This window comes from Sipha flava, unplaced genomic scaffold (assembly GCF_003268045.1).
Source record: "Sipha flava isolate LNK unplaced genomic scaffold, YSA_version1 67_pilon_pilon, whole genome shotgun sequence".
In the NCBI taxonomy this organism is placed as follows: Eukaryota; Metazoa; Arthropoda; class Insecta; order Hemiptera; family Aphididae; genus Sipha; species Sipha flava.
Window position 1 is genome coordinate 2249954 of NW_020273607.1, and position 21298 is coordinate 2271251.

At 27.4% G+C, this 21298-nt stretch overlaps 3 protein-coding genes across 3 annotated transcripts; 1 reads left to right on the plus strand and 2 right to left on the minus strand.

The window, feature by feature from the left end:
- Positions 1-1356: 1356 nt before the first annotated feature.
- Positions 1357-9143, plus strand: LOC112691880 (acetyl-coenzyme A transporter 1-like). The gene is made up of 9 exons (XM_025566314.1): positions 1357-1717; positions 1797-1923; positions 2813-2975; positions 3078-3232; positions 3306-3490; positions 4910-5094; positions 5166-5286; positions 8222-8437; positions 8905-9143. The coding sequence occupies exons 1-9, from the start codon at positions 1487-1489 to the stop codon at positions 9106-9108; spliced, it is 1587 nt and encodes a 528-aa protein (XP_025422099.1). The 5' UTR covers positions 1357-1486; the 3' UTR covers positions 9109-9143.
- A 903-nt stretch (positions 9144-10046) lies between these two features.
- On the minus strand, positions 10047-16090 carry LOC112691892 (phenoloxidase-activating factor 2-like). The gene is made up of 6 exons (XM_025566324.1): positions 15925-16090; positions 13600-13703; positions 13404-13529; positions 13022-13149; positions 12026-12476; positions 10047-10370 (listed from the first exon to the last, which is right to left on the minus strand). Exons 1-6 carry the CDS (start codon positions 16073-16075, stop codon positions 10197-10199), a joined length of 1134 nt encoding a protein of 377 aa, XP_025422109.1. The 5' UTR covers positions 16076-16090; the 3' UTR covers positions 10047-10196.
- A 265-nt stretch (positions 16091-16355) lies between these two features.
- LOC112691893 (ervatamin-B-like) lies at positions 16356-19310 on the minus strand. Its single transcript, XM_025566325.1, has 7 exons — positions 19046-19310; positions 18572-18777; positions 17896-18031; positions 17607-17755; positions 17499-17543; positions 17115-17374; positions 16356-16463 (listed from the first exon to the last, which is right to left on the minus strand). The coding sequence occupies exons 1-7, from the start codon at positions 19226-19228 to the stop codon at positions 16423-16425; spliced, it is 1020 nt and encodes a 339-aa protein (XP_025422110.1). The 5' UTR covers positions 19229-19310; the 3' UTR covers positions 16356-16422.
- Positions 19311-21298: the final 1988 nt, after the last annotated feature.

The following is a 21298-nucleotide window of genomic DNA, read 5'->3' on the forward strand; positions in this document are numbered from 1 at the left end:
TAATACCGATGTGCATATATGAAAAAAGCTTAAATATTTTAAAATATACATGTATAAAATATAATAAATTATATTCTACCACCGTCATTCATCATTGTATTGTCATTATTAACGTTATAACTTATAACCGATGCTTATATTTAAATACTATTTTCCAAAGCATAATTGGGCTACATTAATAATTATTCACTTTAGTTATTTATTTTCTAGCACATCGTTATTTGGCGAGTTTATTTACAAAACGTAGTCACTATATTAGACATAATTTTTAAAATTTTCATTGTTGCCAGTATACGTACGATATGACTAAGATCTACAAATGACATTAAACAAATTTGAAAAAACATACATTTGCCCACACTGCTATGACGTATCATAGAATTTTTCCTGTGTGTGTGATGTGTATACTTTCCATGTACTATCAAATTATTTCTAAGACCTTTTTTCAAACGCCTGATTTTCTAAACATTATACTATGCCCCGGTATACCGTAACGTAATACTATACCTATAATACTATTAAATTTAGTGAATAATTCAAATTAGTTGTGCAATTCCTACGGATTATTACCGATGGATTGACTATAATAATTGACTGTGTTTGCGTCATGTGGAAGTTTCGTGTACGACCAGTGGTTCTCAATCTTTTTGAGGCCCCGATCCCATGAAATGTTACCAAGATTTTGTGCGACTTTTATTTTGATAATATTAAAAAGTAGTAATAAAGTAATATGAATTATTTAACGCTTTTTTTTTTGACAACCCAAAACTTTTTTCAATTGTAATTCTCAACAATGATAATGATATTTACAAAAACACCTTACTATTTATTTTATATATTGGCGACCCTAAAAAGATTATTAGGGACCCCTTAGTATGAGAATGACTGATATGGACTATACGAGTAACTATTAAATGATAACAAAAGCCGTTGACTCACAAGTGAGTCAGAGCGAGTAAAACATGTGACTGGATACGGATCGCATGTAAAAAACTTAATGCATTTATTAAATATAGTTATACGAAGTCCGATAAATCTTATGCGATTATTGTACTTTTAATTAAACAATTATACTCTAATATATACATATATAATAATCAGTAGTTATAATAAAAAATAATAATAATAATAATAATTGCTAATGGTGATATAAAAATCATATCAATAATTATGTATCATACTGAGCGTGTAAGTACTCGTACACATGTGTCGAGAATGAAATTTATAAACGCCGCTCGTTAATGTTTTATACTAAACGAAGTACAATGTAATCTATTGAGATATAGTTGAAAAAGTACAATGCGACGAGTTCTATTCATTGTTATTTTCACAAAAATGAGTAAATGCTCTGTTTGACCAAAAATTAATTATTATCATATTACATTTTCATTCGAACATTTCAAATTACATTAGTTGTATTATTATAATGGTTGTACAGTTTTCGATCGATATTCAAAGTGTTTCGTTTTCATATTAAATACGAGTAATGATGGACGATAACATTGCGAAAACCGAAACTTTAAGCCGCGTTGTACCTATTCACAATGCGGATAAATGCAACGGCGGTGACCCGATCACCAGGGCACCTAACATAAACGGCGACAAAATGAATTTATTAAAGCTCATGTTTCTATATACACTGCAAGGTGTGCCGTGTGGCTTCGCCGATGCTTTTCCGATAATATTAAAAACCAAACAGTTTTCGTACAATGATCAGGTAAAAACCGACCAAATATATTAAAAAATAAATACAGATTGATTTTAATACTGGGTGTGTGTGTTGTTAAATTGTTCAGGCGTTATTTAGTATAAGCACGTGGCCGTACACTTTCAAAATTTTATGGGCCCCATTAGTCGACTCTATATTTTGTCTTTCAATAGGAAGACGAAAAATGTGGCTTATTCCTGTATACTTACAACTAGGTACGTTTAAAGTAAACAAAATAATATTATAGTGATTTATCGCATATAATTATAAACTAAATGGACATAGTTATAAATCATTCTTTTTTTCTATATTCGATAATATAATATAGTTATGTGTTGAGAATATGAATGTCAATTATCGTACATACAAATGTATGTTTTTTATAATTGTCTACATTTAAATCCATGATCAGTTTACGTGACTATGGAAAATATATATAAACATACCTTAATATTTAAGTATACATATTTAATAATATTATTTTTGTATGATTATAGAATGAATTAATATATTTTATACAGTTATAAAAAATTATTTTAATAATAATTTTCGAATGCGATGGTTTATTGACAAATTAAAATATACACAAATAATACAAAGATACGATTTATCAACCTTTATTTTGTGTTTTTTTTTTTTACTACTTTAATTTATTAAGCTAGGTCTAGATAAAAGTAACATTTGAACATATTTGAACATAGTCCGTGGTATTTACTGACCAAAACAAAATATTTCCGAGTATATATAATTATCAGTTGATGGTAAAATATTGACAAAGGGTGTTATTTTTTTCCGGGCTCTATTATATGCGTACAAACGTCACAGAAAATCGTGAAAACTGTAAAGATGGGGGTTCGTCCAAATTAATAAAACCAGAAATTAGTTAATACTACGAATTTGAACATAACAATGAAAATTATTTTTGAAATTTGAAGATCATTCTATAATTATTTAAATTTAAAAAATTTTTGATTTTACCAGACCCGATAATTGGAAAAGAAGATATAAATAATATTTTAATAATATAAGTTTAATTTTCTGTGTTTTTAATTTACCATTGACCCTTGAATTAATTCCACATTAAATATATTCTTGATATTTCAGGTACTTGTTTGCTGTTCTGTAGTCTATACGTCGACGAGTGGCTAAATGATACCGAAAACCTTTCAAACATCATTCTACTCACGACACTTTGGTTGATAATTAACTGTCTAGCAGCTACTCAGGATATTGTGGTTGATGGATGGGCATGCTCGATGTTACAAAAGTAATTATTTACTATATTAGTTTATTAATTTCAGTTTTTTCAATAGCACAAACCGCTATTGGAAATAATCGAAAACTAATTGATATTATAAATAATGTTTAGACATAATATACATTATGCATCAATGTGTAACGCTACCGGCAATTCGTTAGGATCATTTATGGGATACATAATTATGTTGCTTCTCGGATCTGAAGAGTTTTGCAACAAATGGTTGCGTTCTCAACCCAAATCAGGAAGTATTATCACTGTAGACGGTAATTTTCAACTCTTCGCTTACAATATTAATTATTACAAAAATTATATAATAACTTTAAATTATCCGAATAGAATATTTGTATTATTGGGGGATCGTGTACATTGTAGCAGCAGCCTTTGTTTTTATGTTCAAAAGTGAAACTGAACCATCATCAAGGCAAAAAAACGTTGGTGTATGGAACACATACAAGTTACTTTGGGATATTATGAAATTGCGAAATGTACAAATATTGGGATCAATATGGGTCACTGCAAAAGTAAGCAAAACAAATAAAAATATTGGTATACATACGTTTTAAGTGTACCTATAATTGTTGCGATTTACCTTACTGCAATTTAATTTTAAATTTTTTTTTAACTATCTTCCATAAATAAAGAATATATTTATAACTTTTTATAAATATACATCATGTTACTTTTCAAGTATTAGAAATTTGAAAGGTGTGTGTAAAAATTCTCATCTGAATTTAAATTAAATGGTAAGCTCTTTCGAATAAATTTTATAACTAGTCATTAAATAATCTTAGAAACTCGAATGTTTGATCTCTTTTACTCCTTTGTCTAATTTGAGATATAACTTGATGGGTATACATACAGAGGTGAAACTAGAAGTCTTAACGCCGTGGGATGTATATAATACCATAGATATAATATAATCCATAGATTGTATTATATTATATTCTATGGATTATATATTATCTATGAAATTATGTATTATCATTGATTAAATATACATAGATAGCCCACACAATGATAAATATTGAAAACGCTTAAAATGTCTCAAATTGAGCCAGAATTGTAGTAGTAATGAATTCCTGATAACAGAATGCACTGGCGTTCCATATAAACATTTATAATCTCAAATTTATTGTTATCCGTGATCATTGTTGATATATTGCTGATAAACTATAATCAATTTTAACCATTGTCATTTATTCCTTTTTATTATGTATAGGCTCTGTTAAAGTTAATTGTATATATTTTATATGTTTTGTAGTTATCTATTTGACTATTACATGATTATGCTTTTATTTTACAATTATATTTATATTTTTTGCCTTTAAAATCGGGTAATTATTGAGTTTTCTATAGAAGCTGTAAATACTTAGATAAATCAAGAAATAATATGGGATAAAATGAATACACATTTTTTTTTTTATATATTAAAGTTTACACTTGTGAACATGAGATCCAGAAAAGACTTGAATACTCGCGAGCGAAGCGATTGTCCTTTTGGGTGATAAAATCTGATAAGTTTTGATACTAATAAATACACAATAGTCATTGTCATAAATCCTTAAATACGCGTATACCCTATAGTTTTTTTGCCAAAACACCATTGCATACAACTATACTTATTGAATTTCAGACACATTATCAGTAACAAAGTTAAAAGTTTTAAACTAATAGGTAGTTAATAATAGATTATATACTACAAAAATTACACTCTCTAAAATGTTACACGCGGTAATGAATCCCCGTCTTCCTTCCCCTAGTTCCGCCACTTCACACATTTATTACCAAATAGACGTGAACGTGTGTAAGTATTAAATTCTAATTTAAATATAACTGATATTAAACTAATCGGGTTCTCAAAAAAATATAACTAATTATTAATGAAATTATATTTAAATTCATTATATATTTAATATTTAACTAATAACAATGAAGTTTAGTTAGGATTCGCTACTGTCGATTCAGCAACTAATATGGAGTTCATGGGTGCTGGAGTATCTGAAAATAGTATAGCCATAATTGGTATACTTTTATACTTGGTCAAAATTATAGTCCCCGTAGCTGTTTCTAAGATGACAAATCCAACAAACACGTTGATGGTTTACTTGAAATACATTCCATATAGGTTATATTATTATAATCTCTTTAACAACACATACGAATATTTTTGTTTTAAAAGCTAATCTTATGTTCCAGATTGCTACATAATGTGATATTCGCTGTATTGCTATATTACACTCCATTACTTATAAACAGCAATGCCATACTCCAGACATTTTACTATATATCGTTGGGATTAACCTACATAACTTACCAGGTAAATTTTTATTTGTTTATACATTGTACTATAGTCAGGGTTGGGCAAGATACTTAAAAAAAAGTATCATGATACATGATACATGCATTTAGTGTATCTAGATACAAGATAAAGACATACAGTAAATGTAGAAAAGATACAAGATACAAGATACTTGTATACTTCCAATTAAATTTTATTAACTTTTAAACGTAAAAGGTTTATGCAATACACTATACAGTCCATACTCTATAATACTATATAAAGTGGGGGTACTTATAAATTCATAAATATTAAATAATACAATAAGTCAATGCACATTATAAAATATATCACTATAAATTATAGTCCATAATACATAAATACACCAAAATTACATAAAAATTACATCTTCATTTTTACTTATATATAGTTAGTTTATATTATATTATAGTTATACATGTGTTTGATTGATTATGGATTCATGATTAAGAATAAATATATACGAGTAGATAAGATTGGTTGTGGTCTTATGGATTAAAATTTTAAATTAAATGTTATATTTATCAATAAAATCTTGATTTCCTTTAAGAAAAATTAATTTTTCAAACATTTTGTCTGATAGATTAGATCTACTGGGTGAGTGCACAAAACCAAATTGTTGACCAAATATCTGCTGTTATAGTTATAATTGCTAGTGGTTCAGTTGTAAACAAATTTTTAATTTTTTCAACAACTTTTATAAAATCATAGTCTGTGCCTAAGTATATTAAACTAGTAGTATTAACGGAAATTATTTTAACATTTTTTATATTCGTAATAGAATAATAGTTTACTTTTATAATTTTTATAAAATTCTCATCCTCAATGGTAGACAAAGGCCTCATACCCAAAACAATATAACGCATTATATTTTTATCTAGTTCCTTCTGTTTATCTAGTTAATTAAAAAAACTTATTTTTGGTTGTTTAAGTGGACATAAATCTACGATCGATGACTGGTCAAATGGTCTCTTATGGTCAGGATTCTTATTTGAATTTTATTTAATGTGTTCGTCGTATAATGTTAATTTTTTCAAAATAAACTCTCTAAAAATTATTTTATAATAAAATAAATAATAATTTATTTACGAGCTGTTTCACAGTAAACTGACAATTGCAATAACTTTAATTCTATTTTGCATTTTCAAAATTTGTATTATGAATTATTTTATATTATTTCTAATCAATTTTCTAAATCAAAACCTACTGGCGGTCGTTACCGTCACCAATAACACGGCGGCGCCGACGTCTGTTCGTGTGTATCCAAGAAAATCGATTTGAAATGATATAAAATTATATAATTATATAAAATGTAAAACATTTAAATATGATTTAAAAATAATATCATTAAAATAGCTATTTTGATTATTTTAAATATCAAATAGAATTTTTTTTAAATGTAGCGTAAACGACAAATGATAATTTAAAAAAAGAATTTGAAAATATTCAATAGAACTAAAGTTATTACAATTATTAGTTCACCATGAAACACTTTATAATATACAGTATAATAAATAATAATAGGTACATTACTTTTATATGCATTCGAAAATTTGTAATGAATTTAAGAGATCCAGGAAGTATTTTATTTTATTTTTTAACATATTGGCATGTCATACACAATACTTTTACAGCATAATCAGAACCATTTTGTTCAGAAAAATAATCCATCAAAAAAAAAAAAAAAAATTAAAATATAAAGGAATCAGATATGAAAAAATGTTGAACAGTCTTATAATTATTTTACTCACAATGCAACAGTCATACAGAAGACCGAACGAATAAAATGATACACCAGTAATAGTACATTACAATTACTTATCTGTATTTTATTTTCTATTTTATGTGGAAAGATCTACTAAAATTACAGCCATATCTATAAAAAAAAATATATGTATTTGATTCATATTTTATGAGAACGAAAATTTGAGTTTACTGCTTATCTGTATGACTGTAATTTTCAAATTATCTTACAAGGTATCACATTGTGTAGTTAATGTTTTCATTATTCATTTCGGCTCGATCGCATCTAGACAATTATTTTTTGTAAAAATACAATCCACGACGAAAATTTTTTTATTTCTTGGTATTATTCAGTACAAATTTTTACAATAATAATATCTTGTATCTTTTGGGAAAGAAAGATACATGATACTTACATAAAATGTTTCATGATACAAGATACAATATACATTGTATCTTTGATACTGACCAACCCTGGCTATAGTGCTATCTTTAAGCCAGGATTCATATAAATTAAATATTTGACACAATAATATAATACCTATTCTAATGTTTTTTACCAAATATTTAAGTTTAAGATTGTACATATTTTTAATTTTCCAATCATTCTGATTGGTGCAAATAGTAAGAACTTCCTGAGAGGAAGCTTGAGTCTTCCTCTCATATTCCCCATTTGATTCAAATAAATAATTTCTAATGTAACTGCATATACAAATATCGATAAGTCTGGACTATACCACCGGAGAAAACTTTGAAAATATTTAAAGTCAAGATTAGTTGCTATAATTAAATTACAAAATCGTAATATTAACGTATTGATCATCAATTTCAATTAAATTAGTGTATTACATTCAATAGAAAAACTATTGATTTGGAATTATTTTTACAGTAATTTACATTCTTATTCATTATTATTTATTATATAGGCTATTAGTCATTGGTTAAACCAAAATCACTCTAATAATCTGTATATTATTGTTTTCAACATAAAAAGCATTCACAAAAATAAAAATAATTCGAAATTATCTTCTTTATTTAAACATAAATTTCTTTAATTTGAAATCAATTAAAGCTAAAAAAATTATATACAATTCATTAAAACTAAATTAATCTACGTATGTTTCATCATTTTTAATTATTAAATTATTATAAACTTTTAATTTTTAATTGTGTGATTTATTTTATTTAATAGACGTGTATGTTCATAATGTACGTGCTGTATCTATCATTTTTATCCCAAGTAAGTGATCCGAATTATGGTGGTGTTTATATGACATTGCTGGGCACTTTTGCTAACCTTAGCTACGCGATAACCAGAACCGGTTCACTTTGGTTGATTGACGTACTAACATTCAAACAGTGTTCAACTATCCCTCACAACTATTGTGAGACTTCTATATCTACAGAAGTAAATAATATTAAAACTTATTATTATTTTAATTTTAAAACGATCTGTATTAGGTGAATTTTTTTTTTCTTAGTACAATTTATTATTTTTATTCTTTAGTTAAAAAATAATTTTTAGTTTATAATTTTATTGCCATAATTATTTTTATTTATATTTTATCATCAACAATTTTGCTAAAGTAAGCGTCGTAGCCGAGCGCGATATGGCGGCTGTATCTAATCGCCCAGTTGCCTAACTAGAGCCCTAACTCGACTCCTCAATTTCACATTCCAGGCGGAACCACCGTCCCAAGGAATGAAAAAATTACTATCATTCCAACCTTCTTTTAACAACTTCATGCAATTTATATTTTAGGTTTCTCGGGATCTAAAACTAATGAATATTATTATACCTTAATTAATAGTTACTAATATTAGAATTTAAAATTTATATTATTTTGAATAATTCTTAATTACATTCAATTTTAGTCTTGTCAAGTATCAAATGGAACGTGCAATACTATAATAGGAGGATACTATGCAGAGATAGTCTTATCTTCTATTTTGGGAATTTTATGGTACTATATAATTAAAAAACCAATGATCAGATTACAGTCAAGTGATAGAACAAATTGGATAGTTTACAAAAATTATGATTCAAAAACAGATCGAACTACGGAGACTAAACACTAAGCAACAATAAAACAGTATTTCTAAAATAATTTATGTAAAATATTAATATCTATATAAAATTTTAGACATTTTATATAATAGTTTACAAAATATTAATTTTACAATTGTATATTGAATCGTATTTAATAAATTATTTTTATAAATTAATTTTTATTTTTTGTATGAATATAATGACTAAAATATAAATAATTTTACCTATATTTAAATTATAATTATTTGTCATTTATTTATTATAATACATAAAATAAATATATGTATTATTTGACAAAAAAAAAATGCCAAGAACTTAGTAACTAAAATGTTGAATGTATTGTTCTACTGGTTGTAGTTTAAGTTTATATATTTACACTATATTTTATCGTTAATAAGTTGATCTTACTTAATATTATGATAAAATACCTTCTCTATACCCTTATAAAATAAACACTAATTATATGAATGAGTATATTAATCTCAATAATAAAATTTTATTATTAATTTTCATATAATATTATTTACATCATTCAAGTTCCATAAAATCGTAAAAGTAGTATAATAAATATATTATCACATTTTTTTTTTTAGCTCGAAAAAATTATATATTGTCCGGTCAAGCTTAAATTCTTTGTCACTTTTGTTGAAAAAAAAATCACTTGAATAAATTAATAGCCACAAAAATGTATGCAGATACAATTTATTTTATAAACTAAATACATAACAAAACCGTTAAATGATTAACTAAACAAATATATACCTTAATTTTTCAATCTTAGCTATCAAATTAAATGCCTTTTAATATATTTAAACAGAATAATATAATAAATATAAGAATATAATAAATTTAATTTAAATTTAACTTAAAAACAAAAACTCGAAGAATCAAATTTTTATAGAATTATTTAGAGTTAAAAATAGTTAAAAAGATTTGTTTAACACTTCGTATTCTTGAACAGTGTCGCTAATTAATATTAATTTAAACGTATTTTCAACATAAGTATTAGAGTGAAAAAAATCTGAGAATCATTGTGCCATATCATGTTTTTGTCAAAACATAAAATAAACTATAAAATAAAATAAACTTAAAATTAAATTTATTAATATGCTTAAAACTAAAGTCGACTTTCTTCAGAATATATTTGTTTTTCAATCCACTTGATATAAAAGCTCACATCTATGTAGACGCCGGGTATTGATGCCGTTCCACAACCGATTCCCCAAGACACTAAACCAATCAAATATGAAACAGAATCTTGTTCACATACTAAAGGAGAACCACCGTCGCCCTGCACAAAAAATGTAACAATAATAAGATTTACTAACGAAATTATCTGTAGTCGATAACGGAGTAATATGTAGGCAAATTTATATCCATCGATGTTTTGCAATGTATCTGTTGGTAAACTACTTATGTTTATAGCCGGTAATAATAATTTTGTTGACAAAACTATCAATATTCTATAAACGCATATTAAGATAATCATTCTCAATTCTATGAATAGAAAAAAGAAATAAAAATTGGAAAATTATATATATTAAGGTACGTAAATAATATTGTTTTTCAGGCACAAATATTTTATCGCTGCATTAAAACCTTGATTCAGCCGCTATTTGTATATAATAAGTCATTCGACCAAAATAATGGAAGAAAAGCGATAAAATTATATTTTAAACAATATTAAATGTCTATTTAATAATATCGAATAATTATAATTATTATTAAATATAATTTAATTTTGATAAGTATATAATCCGAAATAATGTAAAAAAAAAAAAAAAAAATGAATAGGTATATATATATTATCTTATAATAAATCTTATAAAAGTCAAACTGTTTAAAATGCATTGCTTATAATTTAATTGTTAAAAAGTGCTTAATAAATATAAGTGTTAGATGATTTCGAAATATTAGATTTTAACTTTTAACTTTTAAACCGATGGTGGAAATTACCAGAGTACAATTATTGTAAAATAATATAGTATTATACTATACTATATATACTACCACATTTTTCATGCGAGTTAAAATTTTATTTTTTTCGCTATTCCGTTTTCGATTATTCTGTCTATCGATAATTCTGAGCTATTTTGTACGCCACACGAACGACTTCTGTGTAAAGAAATCTCTTATTGCCAACTAAATAATATAACTATAGTAAAAATCATTTATAATAATATTCAAGGGCCCATTAAAAATTCGTCATAATAACCGATAGTCTTAACAACGAAAATTTAAAAACTCGATAGTATAATATATGAACAGAACAATATCGGGGGATGTTATGTTTTTGTTACTAAATCGTGATTCAAATGCGGCAAAAAGTAAAATAAAAAGTATTTGCATTAAAATGATTACGTACTAGTCTAATGCTGCGTAATTCAAGTTTGAAACTTAATATTCTCATATGTGTCCAAATGCAACAGACGTAAACAGCCGTTAAAAATAAAATACTTATCTAAAAATATTTATAAACAAAAAACACTGACACAACACCCGCCGTACGATAATATATAAAACGTTATACTGGTGCAGCGCGAACACAAAACAGACCCTTAATGTTGTTGTAACAATCAGTGCCGAGTTTAACGGGGATGCAGGGGGTGCAATACATTGAGGCTTAAATCTATAAGAGACCTCTAAAACCAAAATCTACAATTCAAAAATGGTCCGCTTCGTAAATGTAATTTTTTTTTTTTTCGTACTCTTTTTCTTACATTCGTCCGTTTTATTTCGTTTAACAGTTTTTAAAATCGAATTTATAAATCGATATGTTTAAACGTAAATTTGTAAGCGGTACACAACAATTATAAAAGAAGATACTTTTAAAAAAAAAACTAATTAATCTTTTCTAATGGCCTCCAATTGGTATGCGCAGTCCGGCCGTCCAAAGACTTGGACCCGGCACGGGTATAACATGACCGATGTTAACATTGTACTCGCCTTGCACGCGTCCTCGTGCTCCTCGCCGCCAGCGCACAAGAATCCCTCGTGTAGCTTGAACTTGCCGCCTAGCCTCGTGGTCCGCAGACTCCTGACGCACCCGTCCCGGTCCCACAGCGGGACGCCGACCTTTTTCAGCACGCCGGGGTAACGCGGCCTGTCGAAGCTCTCCGTGCCCCACCCGGATACGCGACACCCAGTCCAGTGCGGTCGACCCGACGACGCCGTGCCGTCGGGCTGCGGTCCGGGCGGTAAGCACGCGGCGCTTATGTGCTTCGACCAGGTCACCGCCTCGGACATGGTGATCACGGCAACGTCGTTGTTCATTGTCGACGACGAGTATCCCGGATGGATCGTTACGCTCGCCACGGCCCGTTCCACGTACGGCAGCGGCTCCACGTTCTTGTAAATGTCCCAGTCACCTAGTCGCACTTTCAGCGCGCTAACGTTCCTGCGAAAAACGCGCACCACAGTGATCATCGGGCAATCATCGATGGGTCAACGTGAAGGGATCGGAACGGGAGAAGCGGCGGCGGTGGCAAGGGCTGTTCCGGGCGTAGGCTAATGGGCTCGGCCCACCCCCGCGTCGCGCAACGCGTACGAATCGTCATGACTACGTACGTCTCCGTCGCTGTTTTTACCGACCGTGGTGAATGGCACACTTACTCGTACGGCACGTATCGAAACGGTAATTAAACTCCGGCGGTGAAAATTTTTCGATTTAAAAGTCGAAAAAATGATCTTTTTTTTACAATTCACTTAATAATTCTAAACGGAACTCAAAAGAACCATGGCCATGTATGGGCGGTCCACTAACAATTAATAATACTTTAATACGTTATTGTTTTTGGTAACATAAATAGATTCAAAACGTTTCGTGGTTCAATAATTATTATATACTTTTGCCCGCTGCCTAAGTTGAAATTGGTCGAATTATAGATAATCTAAACCTAAAACAACAAACGACTATTAAAATTAATTTTTTTATAAATTTACTTTGAAAAACTAGTGAGAAAGTGAGCCGTTGACAGTATATGTTTATTATCTATCAAAGCTCCGTTCGAGACGAATGAATTTCCATTGGTTAGTATCAAAGCTTGCCAAGGAAATTCGCCAAATTTGGCCTATAATAACAAAAAAAAAAAAAAATAATGAATTTAAAATATAAAATAATTATTAAAACACTAACGAAATTTATTCATTGGATCAGTTAGGATGTAAAAATGTATTTCTCATATCAGATGGATTTAGTTTTATTTTTAAGTTGTTTAAAGTGTATTGAAATGATCAAGTTAAAAAAAGAATAAAACAGATATTACAGTTGGAAATAAAATAAAAAAATAAATAAATAGTTGAAATTTATTTCATACAGTTTTACCTGATCCAGGTGGATTTTGATTCCTTCGATGTCCTGTGGCGCCGCCTTCCCACACATCAACAATGGGTTTTCTACAAATGGGTCTGAACAACAGTACACTTTTCCAGAAGGACATTTATCCGGTTTCTCAAAATTATATGAAATAATAAATTATTAATAAAACATTTAAAATAAATGTTTACTTTAGTATTCGTACTGTAATTATTCTTATGTCGATTGATGCATCATTTTCATCGGGCAAACATTCGTTTGGTAAAACACATTTACAATCTTCAATCCATTCTGTTTCATGTGATGGCTCTGGAATATTCCATTATAATTAAAATGTGTAATACAAGATAACTTTAGTTGGCATGATTTATAATCTTATAAAAATAATTTTAATCTTAAATTTTATCTTGTTTCTTGGTTTATTAATTTTTAACTCTACTCTTCCTGGAAATCCTCCTCACCGTGGTATCATAAAAGAGGCTGGTATCGTGACCTTTTATCTTAAAATCACTGTGTGTTCACCTAGCGAAACTCGAGAAATGAGACGAAACGAGAGTGACTTCAACGCAACACACCTCCAATGGGGGTGTCGTGTCGCAAATACTCGGAGGGACGCATGTTCCAAAATGTCATAGAAAACAAAAGAACATACATCATTCATATCTCCATCGAGACCTACATATTGGCCATCACATTTTAATAGACATCTAAGTACACTAAACCTTAGTTTTATTAGTCTACTCTACAAACTAAAACTTTTTTTTTCCATCGCCAAATTATTTACTCATTCGCTCTTATCTATGTAATAGGTCATTTGCTGTCAAACAAAGATACTCGATATCCTTATACTGCCATATGCAAGTCGGAATCCTCCAAGGGAGTGACCTCATGGTGGTAGAATAAAGAGTAAATACTCCCCATCACTGAAACTACAAGGAGTGAACATCCCCATAACCTCACAGGTAGAATACCTAGGACTTATACTCATTCAACGCCTAACCTGAGGCCCTCACTTAAAATCAAAACGCAAAACACTAAATAACCGTCTACATATGCTTCGCCCCATATTTAAATACAAATTATCAATTCACGCTAAAACAATTTTATACAAATCCCTATTAAAGCCAATCTAGACTTACGGTATGCAAATTTAGGACTGCGCTAAGCCATTCCAAACCCAAAGTATTTAATCTTTTTAAACAATCTCTCTCCGGCTTATTGCCTCAGCTCCATAGTATATAACAAACAAAGCGCTACATAAAGACTTAAAAATAAACTCAGTCGATCAGTTAACAAAAAAGTACTATATCAAATTTCATATAAAACTACCACACCATCAAAACCCACTCATCTCATACGTATCCTCACGCACACTACTCAAAAACTCTCATTGCCGTCTGAAAAAAAACGATAATGCCGAAACCCTAATTAATATTTATATCACGCTCTAAAGGATTCTATCAATAGATAGCCTCCCTCATTAAGTTATTCTGTTTATAAAATATTTATTGTAAACATTTTTCATTTACTTATTGAGTATTTTTTTTTCAAATACAGATTATACATTTTTTTAATAAAAAAAAAAAACTTAGTTATTACCACATTTGCTTATTGTATTTATTTTAATATAGATTGGAAATTTATTCATTAAAAAAAAAACAAGAACTATACTCTAAATCAGGGGTCGGCAACCTTTTGAACTACGCGGACCATATTTTTTTTCAAATGTTTATCTAGGGCTACATTAAAAAAAATTTTATATATGATATATACTAATAATTGTATTTTTATTATATTTGATTATTTTACATAGAAATATGAGTGTAAAAAATACGAATGTTACTGGAAAAAATTGGTTTTAAGAAAAAATTTAATTTTTTGACAAATTAAACATAATGGCTTACCTTTGTTTTCGACGAAAAAGTATAAATCAACCCAAGAATTATTAAAAAAAAAATGATGTTCATTACAAATTTTTCTTTTTTTAGTCGCCATAATGTTTGGATTTACTTGTAAAATGAAACTATTACAAGCGCAAACATTCACACGTACGAGCGTAATCATGGTGTAATACTAATTGTTACAAACGCAAAGTAACTATGACCATAGATTTAATATATTAGATACATATGTATTAAATACATAGATTAAATATATTTAAAATTTTAATTTTTAAATATATATAAGTATATTTAATTTATCCTATGACTGAGTAGTGCAGCCATCATTATCTTCGACTCTGATTATATAAAAATAATTTTTTATAGATTAAAATGACTATACAACTATATAGAATAAACATCAACTATCAACAATTATATTAGATCTTATTAATAAAGAAAAAATAATTGAATAGTATTGAAAATTATATGAAAAATTTTATTGAACAAAAATAAAACACAAAAATTAACCTCCTTTGTGCGAACCACATGCGGCCTGTGAGCCGCAGGTTGCCGACCCCTGCTCTAAATAAATATTTAAATAATATTTCATAAATTAATTATATTAAATTTCATAAAATCGTACTTACTAATTTTTTCAATTTGCAGTTCCAATCTGTCAAATGACACTGAACCTGTATCATTTGATACAGATTCATGTATTTTAGAAACAGTAAAAAACGCTACTACAGCAAATGTTTTGAAAATCATTTTTTCATCAGTTTCTTCTAAACACAGCATATACGTTATGGAGAAAATGATATTAATGCTATTAATATATCTAAATATTTCAAATACTGCTATAATTTATATTCAAAAAACCAATGGAATAGGATTATAATGACATGTATTGTATAAATAATTATTATTGTCCCTTACAAAAGAATGTCTCTATATTATACGTACAAATATAATTAACTAATAACTGCACTGTATAATAAAATATTGTACTTCATTTATATTTAGTAAAACATAATTTAATAGGTATAATTATTTAACAACTATTTATTTTAATTGAACAAATTATTTTACAAAAAATAATAAAAAAAAAAACATTGTCACACAAGAGTAATTTTGCTGCTATTAAACTACACAACATTTGTAATAACATCAACTTCCCATCCAATTCCTGGAAAAAAAGAATTATAATATTTTATTATTACGTATTATTAAATATTTTAATATTTTAATTGGAAACCAAAAATATGTTGTACAATTTTGTATTTCTAATTTCTATAATGAGGCATGAAGATTTGCAAATTAAGTAGCTCTATATTTTTCCTAAAACTAAACATGTTTCAAATTAACACTCGTCAAGCATGCAACGAAATTTCAGTTTTTTTTAATTATTATTACAGTAATATTAACGCTGGTAAAATATTTAGTAATAAATTATTAGTAATAAAAACAAAAAAAAATTATTTTTACACAGCTGTTAATACAATACAGTTAACTCTCAAAAGATAAGATATTTAAAATTGATCAAAAGTATTAAGAACCTACTTAATTTTGAAAATTTTAAAAATTAAATAAATAAAAGATTATAACCTGAAAAATTACAATTAAAAAAAAAAAATTTAAATCCTCAATAGAAATTCTCAGGTATGATTTTTATATTAAGAACATTAAAATATATCATAGTTTTCTAAAAGTCTACTCGCTCAATTTTTTTTAAAATAACAACTAACGTTCAACATATTTAAATTAATATTTTAAAATTATGAAAATTAAGTATATTATACGAAAATAATATACAAAAATGCACAAAAAGTAAACTTGCCGCATTCGTTATTTCCAATTGCCACATATACATATCCATCATTTCCAAAGTTTGTACCCCAAGAATTTTTCAAAATGTAGTATGGATTTACACCAAGTTGATATCCTACTATCTCTGCTGCATGATTCAATGATTCTATACTATTATCACATTGACTGATTATACCACCGACATAATACTGCCATGGCAATGCGTTAAGTGCAACGGAAACTGGACTTTTCGATAAATAAGTTACCAATAGATCTTCGCGGTTCATTAAGCTAAAACAATTGTTACACGTAAGACTTCTTCATTAGGTATTATATTATATTGTAAATTGCAATGGTCATGTACTTAATGAAGTTACAATAATTTGTTTGTGTATATTATGAATAAATAACTTACTTTAGAGTTAAAAATGATTTTATTTTGACTCCTTCGTCGGGTGTTCTGGAAACAAATATAGATTATTATAATTTTAATACATAATCCTATCTAATTAAATTTACGGACTGACTGAGAGTACATATTTGATCTGCATAAATGGTTGGATAATTTTCTTCTTTCAATACAGTAATGTTATTTTCCACTAACCACAACAGTAAATATGCAACACTTCCACCAAGACATCCTTGATTTATTCCTCCTGAACAATCTATCATCTATTCATAATCGTATAATACAAATTATATTATTTTGACTGACATTTATTTTCAATTAATTATTAAATACAGAATTAATTTAAATAAATTATTTTACTATAGACCGAAAGAGTACACATACAATTAAATGATGTACTTACTTCTTGTACACTAAATGTTTGCAACACTCCTGTCTTAATAGCGTAAACAGATTCGATCATTTCTACCGCACTCACTGCCCAGCATGCTCCACAATTTTTTTGATTTCGCACAGAAGTTACCACTCCTTTATCTCTCCTTAAAAAATATCATATACAAATGGTGCTTTTTTCTGGCAATAAGAAATAGGATAATGGAACATAATGTCCATTTTTAAAAATATAAACCGTAAACAGTTGATAGAAATATTTTGGGCACCTATAAAATGTACCATCTACAAATATTTTGTCATTAAAGCACAGCGATTTTAAATTAGAATTTGTAGTGTAGAATAAAATATTATTTACTGTGTCAGAATTAAAACATAAAAACTATATTGTAATAAACAATTTTTTTATTAGTGTCACTAAAAATTCACCACATATTTTATTTAAGAATAAACATATTTTATAAATATAAAATTTTAAATTATCACATAAGCAAAATTCTCAGTTTCTGTCTATGTATCTTGAATCAATGAAATTATATACAATCTATGGAATTATATCATTTCTTTGGAATTATATAATATCTATGGAATTTTATGGATTTTATGTTGTGGTTTATTTATACAACTTTTCAAATTATGGGGTGGCCGTGAACGTGTTAAATGGATCCTTAATATGTAATGAATATTACCAATCAATGTTTGATAACATAGCTGTTGTAGTTGATCTTTTAGACTTGCCCATGTTAAAAGTTTCTGTGCGTGATATCCTCGGAGAGATCGGAGTCAGATGCGTTTTAGTAAATTCTTCTGGAGATAAATCTGAAAATTTTGTAATTCCATAACTGGAACAGCCATTACAACTATGTCTTAGTAGCCTAATATTATTTAATGATGCCTGCAAAAAAAAATAAAAAATATGAAATAATTTTTAGCTCGAGGAGCGTGCATCTAATTCAAATATATAATAGAAACATGAATATATTATTGTGCATACTAACAAATGAAACAAATGATTATATGTAGGTATTTTTAAAAAATAATTATTTAATAAACAATTTTTTTGTGCGTACATTCAATATTTTACTAATTAAATAAACCCTAAAGTAATACCTAAACTTTTTAATTTGTTCAATATATTACGTAACACATGTTATATGTCTCACCTGAAATCGTTTGAATCTTATATTGCGTTCCGTACTATTTACGTAACTCTTATTAAACATACGTATGAACTGTTCAAACTCCCTTTGTTCCTGATTATTTTTTGTTATCGCCATAAGAAAAAATAAAATTAATACTACACCTCCAACAACTACTGAAGTTCTTAATATATTAGAAACGACCATTGTTTTTAATTGTTTTTTAAACAATAGAGTTTAAGTAAAGTTCCTCGGTTTAACGATTTCAAATAAACTATTGCTTAGAATGTCAAAATCACCATGAATAAAGAAACCACATGATTTCAATGGCTTCGTAAGTAAAAAGATATCTTTGGTTTTTAAACGCTATCTATCTACAAATGTAGTTTTAGTGAAAATTGAATAGGAATAAAACTGATAGAACTTATAAGTGTTTATTCTTCGTTGTTTCGTTCTACAGACAGGATACTCGCTGAGGGCGTATAAATGGCATATAATTAATAGTTTGGAATATTCTCTAAATCTTGTACAGGGGCATCATTGGAAATCAAGGTTACAATCACTACTTTAAATATAGACACAATCTTACTACTGAAATAATTCACAATATTTTGTACAGACAAAATTAAACTAAATTTTAATATTAAATGGTTACTGCAAATATTTTTTTTTTCATTGAGAACAAAAAAAAAAATAGTTTATTTGAAAGGAACATACTTATATTTGTGATTTAAACTTTAAACTTTAAATACCTAATAAAAACAAATTAAAATGAGTTCCCTAGCTCCCACAAGCTATTTGACTTAGATAAGAACAAAAAAATATTTGAAAACAAAAAAAAAAAAGAAATAAAATTTAAACAAAGATACTTATGGTATACTTATGGATGTTAATTTAAATTTAAATTTTAAAATATAAAGAAAAAAAATCGACAAGCTATTTGATGAAAACTAAAAACTGTATTAACTATCAATTAGAAACATATATACTATTGAAATTAAAATATTGTTATTATTTTAAGTCTGAAATTTAAAATTATTGACATGGAAATATATAGAAAATACCTAATAAAAAATTGAGTATTAGTTATTATTAAAAGACTAGCCACCTAAAATTACTTACAAATCTTAATATTAAAAATAATAAACTGAACGAATATGAGATGATTTTAACATGTATTATTTAGAAAAAAATAATTATAATGTAAGTAAAACTCTATATTATTAATTCATAAATGAGCAATAAAATGAAAATGGAAAGAATATTCTATGATAAAACTAACAAAATATTTTTTCACACATAAAATACACCGAACGATAATTAACTAGAAACGCTTACAATAAGTTCAAATATCTAAAATCTGCAGTCCCTTGGGATATTTTATTTAAATTAGACATATTCATACTCGGTACACTTTCCAAGATAACACCATGTACTTTTTGAATGAAACAAATATCATTATACTACATGCGCGCTCAAAGGGGGGCAAAAGGGGCCATTGCCCCTACTGGGAAGTTTTGTTTCAAAACTATTGTTAATTTAATACCACGCATATTAATTATAACATAATTTTATGGAGATCCATTTATGAATTTTAGTAAAATTTATTATATTTTTAGATAATCTAAAATATTTAATCTTGAACGTATTTATTAGTATACAATGTTTACACATGATTGCATATCGCTCAAAACTATAAATTCTCCCGAGTACTGATTTCTATGGTATTTGATTTTGTTCTCATTTATTTTTAGATACACGTTGCTTTGGCCCTTAGAATTTTAATCTTGCCCCGGGTGGAATTTTAATCTGCGGGCGCGCTTGTTATACTATACTCGTGATATTTATTGGTAACACGAATTTCAAAATTTTTAATTATTCAGATTTATCAAATTTGGATTTAGGAAATCTAGACAAACATAACTTTACGAGTTCATAATTTATCATTTATCTAGCTGTTAATTTAAATTATTTTTAAAAAAGTTCGATAGAAAAGATACAAAAATGTACTGAAATAGGATTTTATATTCTTAAAACCCCAGAAATCTGCATCTAAAATATAAAACCATAAAATATGCAAAACAAAAATAGTATTATTTGATATATTCAGTAGAATTAAATTTGTATTCAGGTCCACATTAAATTGGATCAATAGAAAAAATATGCAATTTCATAAATATCCAAGCCCTCAACATAATAGACTCAATAGCTTTTACGATACTTGCACATATTTAATTTGGTTGCCCTGCAAAAACCGCGCGTTCATTTGATAATATT